Source organism: Hevea brasiliensis, chromosome 1, assembly GCF_030052815.1.
Source record: "Hevea brasiliensis isolate MT/VB/25A 57/8 chromosome 1, ASM3005281v1, whole genome shotgun sequence".
NCBI lineage: Eukaryota > Viridiplantae > Streptophyta > Magnoliopsida > Malpighiales > Euphorbiaceae > Hevea > Hevea brasiliensis.
In genome coordinates, this window is record NC_079493.1 from 4,691,793 (window position 1) to 4,700,021 (window position 8,229).

Below are 8,229 nucleotides of genomic sequence, written 5' to 3' on the forward strand. Positions count from 1 at the left end.
TAAATAACAATACTATAAAGTAAAATATCACATGATAGCACCATGAAAACATCTTTCTGCTTTACACACATATATATATTATACGATACTACAATAAACCGTTGAGAATTGATCTTCCTTTATATTAGCCATATTTAGTTAAGATTTTTTTAATTATATTAAAAAGAGAAAAAAAATTTAGTTAGTACCTCTTAATTATTTTTTTAAGCATAATGAGTTCCATTTCTCCAATCTCCAATTCCCCATAATAAATTAATTTTCAAGGCTAACCCTTTATTTGGAAGGAAATTTTCTTAAAGTAATTTAATATTTTTCAAATTTTAAAAACCTTAAATTTATATTTAAAAAGATATAAAATTTTTTAAAATACAATTTTTAGAGATTTTTGAAAAACTCAAAATTTTTTTAGTTTTTAACTTATTAAATTAATAAATTAATTTAAAAATTATAAGAAAACTTATTTTTAAAAAAATTTATTTTATAAAATCTTACTTTAGGGACTGTCACGCTTTAAAGTTCCTTATGTCACGTGAAGTGCGTCCCACAATAAGAAATACAATCCACGATCCACACGCAAGTATTCCTGATGAAGAAATTTTATCCAATGAAATGGGCCAACAAAGCGCATCTCCAAAAATAAGTATAGCCGTGGCCGTACACAAACAATACTCGTCTTTTATTCTATCAAATCATATCATTTCCCTTAATAAATCGTATCATTTCTCTCTCTCTCTCTCTCTCACATTCCCTTCTTTCAAATTCAATTTAGGGCAAACTCGAACTCGCTTCTTTTGACTCACAACCCAAAAAGATCTCTATATACATCGCTGATCTGCTTCTCAGGTACTGTTTTCGTCTCTCTTCCCCTGTCGGAATCACTTCGGCTTCGATCCCCAATGATCTCGGACTTCATTAGTTTCTATTATGATGCCTTCCTGTTTCTGTTTCTTGGCTTTAGCTAACTGTTTATTGTAAATCCGGATTATTTTTCTAGGGGATTTGGAAGGCAATCCTTTCTTTTTTTTGGAGTTGGATTTTATGTTTTATGGATTTTAGTGTGAATAATGGAGGATATAGTTTGCAATTTAGTTTTGGCATTTGTTTGGTTACTGAGAAACCGTTGGAATATAGAAGGCAACGAGGTACTATATGGGCTCTTTAGCATTGCTTCAAGTGAACCAATTAGTGGGATTGGGGTTTTTTCTTTCCTATTATTTTGTTGAAGTAATGGCGAATGAATAATTTAGATTTTAACAAGCTTTTAAATTTTTCACTTTCTGCGTTGTATTGTGTGGCTAACCAGGAAATAATTACATCGCTGAGTATCATTTTTATTTTATTTGTTCAGTGCGGATCAGTTATTTGCTCAATAATATAAATTACGTTGCTGCATTGTGTGCTGAAAAGATTTTAAGGGGTTTCGCTGCAAGAACCATTTGATTAAGAGCGTACTTTCGTTTGGAAGTGTTGCTCGACCAGTGTGAACCTTGAAGAGCCATGTGCCTGTAGTTTTGCTCTATTAATCTTCCTTTTTTTAACAATCAATTTTCTCCGCTCAGGGACTGGGGATTTCCTGTTTAATCAAATTTCTTTTATTTTAGCGCTGGAATAATATATTATGAGTTTTTGTGTTTTAGTAAGTCAACAGAAATGGTAAAATGACCTCGTTTCCTTGTTCACTTTGTTGTGGATAAAATTAGAACTATAAGTTAAGGTTTAGGGTTTTGTGAAAGGTGACTTCAACTTGTGATAATTGTTTAAGAACACTGAAAGTTGTTGTGAAGCACAAGGAGGTTCTCTATGTCAGTGATATGTATAAAAGCATAACTGTTATCTGCATGTTTAAGAACACTGAGATGGCATAAATTGAAAACTGATGTTTGGTATTGAAATTTAGAGAGATGCATTCTGTTATATTCATTGGTTGGTTACGATTTATAATTATTTTTTTTTCTTTGTTGCATCTAGTGCATTTATGTTTTGCTTGTTGCATCTGAAGTTATAATCATGTATGTTTTGTTTCTTATCCCTCTCCTCCTTCCTCCCCCTTCTCCATACTCTTTAGTTCCCTTTCTGTTGGGTATTTGTGCTGTTTTTCTCACCATCTCCTTGTTCTTTTCAGGCTGTAGATTGAATATTTATTGGGATAAGCTTTTTGATCTATTTTTATTCCTTGACTCAAGACAAGGACAGCTACCCGTCGGCGAGGAATGATTTTTCACATAACCTTTTGACATTTTTGCAATGTCGGGGATACTTAATGTATTGATACTTTTCTGTATAACTTAGTTGTACTTGCATGCTTCTGGACTATTATCTCGTTTGTTTCTATGTTTGATTGTCAAATGTGGCTTTCCCAGGTGCACTTATTATTTAAACACTAGTTAAAACATTGTGGATATGAACTTGTCAATTTGCTTCTGAAGCATGCAAGATATGTAAATGCCTGTTGTTATATTGCATATCGAGTTATCTTAATTCTTGAATACGTGGTTTCTTAAGCATGCATTTTTGTTTGGCATATTGCTGAATACTGATTTTTATGGCTGAGCATGTGATATGATGTGAATCAGTGAGGAAATGTGAGATTAGGAATGGATTTGGAAGCAGTTTTGATTGAAGTTGTTCCAAAGGAGAATTTCAATTTTTGACATTCTGTCCCTGATATGCACTAGCTTGCAAGGTTTAAGAGTAAATTAGGCCTCATAAGATCTTTACCAGTATGGGTTATTGCATATCCTTTTATGTTGGATTCCTTGTACTTGATAGATGCTTAGCCAGCTTCCATTGTAGTTTATTTGCCTCCGTTTTTGTTTTGGGTTGGAGTTTTTAAATCTGTGATTGGGATTTTGGATTACTTATTTTTTATGGTTTTTGTCTTATATGTTTGTTGTAAAATTTATTTTGCTTTCACTTGCAGTCTTCGCTAAACAGTTCAGCTTCAAATCTACCTGACAGTAATGGGCGTTCTTTTGCCTCTTCTTTCTCTGGTCAGTCTGGTGCAGCATCTCCTGTTTTTCATCATACTGGTAGGTGGATACGCAGGAGCTTCACTCTTGTATTATGTTTCTTTCCTTTGTAATTGTGAGGTTTCTTATTGCAGGAACTATTCAAGGGCTGCATAACATCCACGGGAGCTTTAATGTTCCCAACATGCCAGGTACACTTGCATCAAGAAATTCTACAATAAGTAATGTTCCTTCTGGAGGAGTTCAACAACCTACCGGAAGCCTCTCTAGCGGTCGCTTTGCATCCAATAATCTTCCTGTTGCACTCTCTCAGGTACCTGCAGTAGCATTGTGAACTTGTAAATGTAGCTTGATTTGCTTAAGCGAAGTAAGCAAATACTCTTCCTGTTTTCTCATTGTGTTTGTCCCCCTCCCCCTCTGCAGTTATCTCATGGCAGCTCTCATGGACATTCAGGAGTTACAAATAGAGGTATAAATGTTATAGGAAATCCTGGATTTAGTAGTAACACAAATGGAGTTGGTGGTTCTATTCCTGGGATTCTTCCAACCTCTGTTGGAATTGGTAACCGGAGTGCTGTGCCAGGATTGGGAGTATCCCCAATATTGGGGAATGCAGGCCCTCGGATTACAAGTTCTATGGGAAACATGGTTGGTGGGGGCAACATTGGGAGGAGCATAAGCTCGGGTGGAGGATTATCTGTGCCTGGTCTCGCATCTCGGCTAAATCTAACTGCAAATAGTGGATCTGGAAGTTTAAGTGTGCAAGGACAAAATAGATTAATGAGTGGTGTACTTCCACAAGGTATAAGTTTGCAGTGACAAAGTCAATTAATTCCTTAACTGATGCTTTTACTGATGGTGGGTTAAGTGAGAAATGTTTAGTGCTGGCTTGGAAATTCTGTTAGTGCTTTCTTGAAGTTTATTTTGTATACAAATTGAATTTTGCTATTGGTAATGGTTACATTTTGTTATAATTGTTTTCCTAGATCCCAGAACTAATAACTGGTGTACTTTGCTGCCTCAGATTTTATCTTTGATTTCTTTTGAATAGAATTTTGTAATTTTCCTTCTTGATATGTTTGGGAGATTTCTGGTATGCGGACTCTTGCAAGATCTAGGAAGGCACAGCTGGATTTCAGCAGATTTTTTAATGTCTATGTGATTTACCAGTTGGTTTGGTATTCCGGGATGATTGGTTAGGTATCCAAGTAGCAGAATGGCATGATAAAAGAGAATGTATTATCGTTTTTCCATTTAATTCCTGCTTGATGGAAATATTAGATTGAGGTGCTTGGTTTGATTTGTTTATCTTCATTTTAATAACATTATTTTTGGGGGTTTGCTTTTAAAGTGCGTGTCTTTTGTAGAAGTTGATTTGGTTATTGATGTACAATATATATATTTTTATTTTTATTTTTTATGAACGATAGTTTAAGTGCTAATTTATTGTTTGGCTATATTTGCTTGTGTAAATGACATTTTCTGGGTTCAGGATCTCCACAGGTAATTTCCATGTTGGGAAATTCTTATCCAACTGCTGGTGGTCCTCTTTCCCAAAGTCATGTCCAAGCAGTGAACAATCTTAGCTCCATGGGAATGTTAAATGATGTGAACTCCAATGACAGTTCCCCTTTTGACATAAATAATGACTTCCCTCAGTTGACAAGTCGTCCTAGTTCTGCTGGAGGGCCTCAAGGACAATTGGGTAATTAAAGCCTGAGTTTGTGATTTATCTTTTGGTTGCTTATGTTAAGTATGCTCATTAATTGAGTAATAAAATATAAAGCGAAACAAATTCAGGTTCGTTACGGAAACAAGGTCTTGGAGTCAGCCCCATTGTTCAACAAAACCAAGAGTTCAGCATCCAGAATGAAGACTTTCCAGCTCTACCTGGATTTAAAGGTTCTTAGATATTCTTTTTTGCTTATGTTCTGATTTAATTTCCGCAATATTGTGGTTATCTTGATGATTGATATGTTTCAGGTGGTAATGCTGATTACACTATGGATTTGCATCAGAAAGAACAACTGCATGACAACAGCATGTCAATGATGCAATCTCAGCACTTCCCTGTGAGCCTTTACTCAAAAAATTGAGCATTTACATTAAATCACCTGTTTTGTGCTTCTCTCATACTTCAATCCTTCTCTCTGCAGATGGGCAGGTCTGCTGGATTCAACTTGGGGGGAAATTATTCATCTTATCGTCCGCAGCAGCAACAACAACAACATGCTCCAGCTGTCAGTAGTAGTGGGGTCTCGTTTTCACCTGTAAACAATCAAGATCTTCTTCATGGTTCAGATATATTTCCATCTTCACATTCGACCTATCACTCACAGGTGTAAAAGACTTGCTGTAAATAATTTGTGGCTAATGTGTTTTGGGGTTATCCAAGGTCAAGTGACTGGTTTTAAATCTAAGAATGGATGATATGTAACTACTGCCTTGTTTAAAATTTAAAAAACTGTAAATTAAAAATTTGATTGAAATGGTTTCATTTTGTCATGTCATGGTAGTGTCACTATGAATTTGATTCTTTTCTCCCTTTGCATTTATTATGTTTCTGTTTTTAAAAATTTTCTTTTAACCAACTACTTCATCTTTGGTTCAGACCAACGGACCACCTGGGATTGGACTGAGACCTCTGAACTCACCAAATACAGTTTCTGGTATTGGACCATATGACCAGCTCATCCAGCAGTATCAGCAACACCAAAACCAGTCCCAATTTCGATTACAACAAATATCAGCTGTCAATCAGCCATTTAGGGATCAGGGCATGAAATCTGTGCAAGCAGCGCAATCTGCACCTGACCCGTTTGGGTTACTTGGTTTGTTAAGTGTTATAAGGATGAGCGACCCTGATCTGACCTCACTGGCTCTTGGAATTGATTTAACCACTCTTGGACTAAATTTGAATTCAACAGAAAATCTCCACAAGACATTTGGCTCTCCATGGTCTGATGAGCCAGCTAAGGGTGATCCAGAGTTTAGTGTGCCTCAATGCTATTATGCTAAACAACCTCCTGCTCTACATGTAAGCTGCAGCTTTTTCCCCCTTTCAGCTTCTTTCCTCATTTATTTTCTTAAACTCATTTGTTGCTCTTCCTCCTTTTCTTGTTCTTAACTTTGGTGGCTGCAGCAAGGATACTTTTCAAAATTCACAGTGGAAACATTGTTTTATATATTTTACAGGTGCTTTTCTCTACTGAACTTGTGTTTCCTTTCCTGTTTCAAGTTTTAACACTTGTATCTTATCTTTAATTCCTGTTACATTATCAGCATGCCAAAGGATGAAGCTCAATTATATGCTGCAAATGAACTGTAAGCTCTCAGCTGCTGAATTGAATTCATTGTTGTTTCATATCCATGTAGCCTCCTCTCTGATTCCTTGTACTGCTTTTCCTGCTTCTACGTGGATTTATTTCAAATGTAGAATCAATTGTTTTCATTTGTTAAAGCCATCAAGGTTTTGGAGTATTTTGTATCCTGATATTGTTGGTAATCAGCTTAGAAGGTATTTTGCTAAGGATGATGTGAAACCTCTTGTTGGCAGTTATAACAGAGGCTGGTTTTATCACAAAGAGCACCGGTTGTGGTTCATAAGAGTCCCCAACGTAGAGCCACTTGTTAAGACAAATACATATGAGAGAGGATCTTACCACTGTTTTGATCCAAATACATTCGAAATAATTCGCAAGGTTTGGGCTGTTTTATACGTGCTTCATTTGTTTGCACTCTCCACTTATTCATGTGCTGGCAATTTGCACTATTCTGATCCCTTGTGGTGCATTTGACGTGGATGCAGGATAATTTTGTTGTTCATTATGAGGTATTGGAAAAGAGACCGGCCCTACCTCAACATTAACGAGTTTTTTTTTTGTTTTACATTGTAAAGTGTCAGTATGTACTCTTATTCGTTAGAATGTAAGTCAGTTTGCAGCATTAAATGTTACTTGAATTTTACAATTTTTGGTAATTGTCTTGTTAATCTTGCTGCGGTGAGCAGGCATTTTAGCAATATATCACTTAGTAAATTGAAGATGATTGAAAACCATTCCAATGACTTCATCAGTATGCTCTGAAATAACTAGGCCTACTAACAGCTCTCCATCTGCCTGTAAACTGTTGCTCTCCATGTAGAAAGGCAGTGTTGTGTTTGGAGGCTTTAACCATGGATTACAAGTTCCCATTTCTGAACAATAAGTGATACCAACTTATTGCTATCCAGCTGATATAACGTGGCTTGTTTGTGTTATTTTGGTGGCTGTGAATGCTTTACCCCTACTGGATTAGATGCGTTCAAATGAAATTTCATTAGTGCTTATCCTTTAATGATTGTGTCTGCTCAGTCCACTGTGTGCTGTACATGATGAAGATTTGCAATGGTCATGCATTTAATTAAGTGGTGTTTATTGCTATCTTTGTTAAAAAAGAGAAAAAAATTCATTGGTGTTTTGTCCTCTTTAAGTTCAAATGAGAAAAAATTCATTGGTGTTTTGTCCTCTTTAAGTTCAAATTCTTATTTAGGAGTTTTTGATATGAGGTTTATAAGAGTTAATTATTACCGTTGTAATTTTTAATCTCTTATTTATATTGTTTAGATATTTAAAAAATATTAGATTAATTTTTTATTCTATTAACATTTAAATTTTATTAGGATTAAATATTAATTTTAAGAGATTTAAGTTAATAATTATATTTAAAGAAAGTGAACTTATAAGAGTAATATTTATCTGTTAATTTTTTAACATTAATTAAAATTTATAAGAATAATATTTAATTTTTTATTTTTTTAACTTTTTACAAAACACATTAGTGATAATTAATATAATTAAACCATTTGTCAAAATATAAAATCACAGAAACAAAAAACTTTACGATTTAGCTGTTGAAATATCATGATTTATTGTTAAGAAAAGAAAATTTTCAATTTTTTTAATGACTTTAAATTTATCATTTTATATAATTCATAAGTTATGAAATAAAAAAACAAATTGAAGGAGAAAATAAATACAAAGAAATAGCGATGAAGAAAATATAAATTTTATTAAGTAATAGGATTTATATAAGAGAGAATAGTATTGACACAATTTAAAATAATTTACGTATCGAACTAATAGCAAAAAATTTTGAAGTGAATTTTTACGATTTAATAGTAAAAACATGTTTTGGCTTTTGGACTTGTAACATTGGTATCCCAAAGTAATTTAAGATGAGCATGACAATGGAATGCTGATGTAGGCCTTGCCTGAATGAT

General features: G+C 34.3%; 1 protein-coding gene and 1 non-coding gene across 2 annotated transcripts; one reads left to right on the top strand and one right to left on the bottom strand.

The window, feature by feature from the left end:
* The first annotated feature begins 718 nt into the window (after positions 1-718).
* LOC110644232 (probable NOT transcription complex subunit VIP2) lies at positions 719-7,026 on the top strand. Its single transcript, XM_021796927.2, has 14 exons — positions 719-843; positions 2,123-2,262; positions 2,921-3,029; positions 3,104-3,282; positions 3,393-3,771; positions 4,462-4,674; positions 4,770-4,871; positions 4,953-5,041; positions 5,126-5,308; positions 5,581-6,006; positions 6,112-6,164; positions 6,252-6,293; positions 6,526-6,670; positions 6,778-7,026. Exons 2-14 carry the CDS (start codon positions 2,245-2,247, stop codon positions 6,835-6,837), a joined length of 1,998 nt encoding a protein of 665 aa, XP_021652619.2. The 5' UTR covers positions 719-843; positions 2,123-2,244; the 3' UTR covers positions 6,838-7,026.
* LOC131170112 (small nucleolar RNA snoR35) lies at positions 2,949-3,029 on the bottom strand. Its single transcript, XR_009141059.1, has one exon. It is a non-coding gene; the product is annotated as a small nucleolar RNA snoR35 (small nucleolar RNA).
* Positions 7,027-8,229: the final 1,203 nt, after the last annotated feature.

What these genes read in the sequence shown, in the direction of transcription:
- LOC110644232 (XM_021796927.2), top strand. An exon ending in AACAACCTCCTGCTCTACAT is followed by an intron (nt 6,007 to 6,111) that starts GTAAGCTGCAGC and finishes TGGTGGCTGCAG; the next exon opens with CAAGGATACTTTTCAAAATT. An exon ending in TTATATGCTGCAAATGAACT is followed by an intron (nt 6,294 to 6,525) that starts GTAAGCTCTCAG and finishes TCTTGTTGGCAG; the next exon opens with TTATAACAGAGGCTGGTTTT.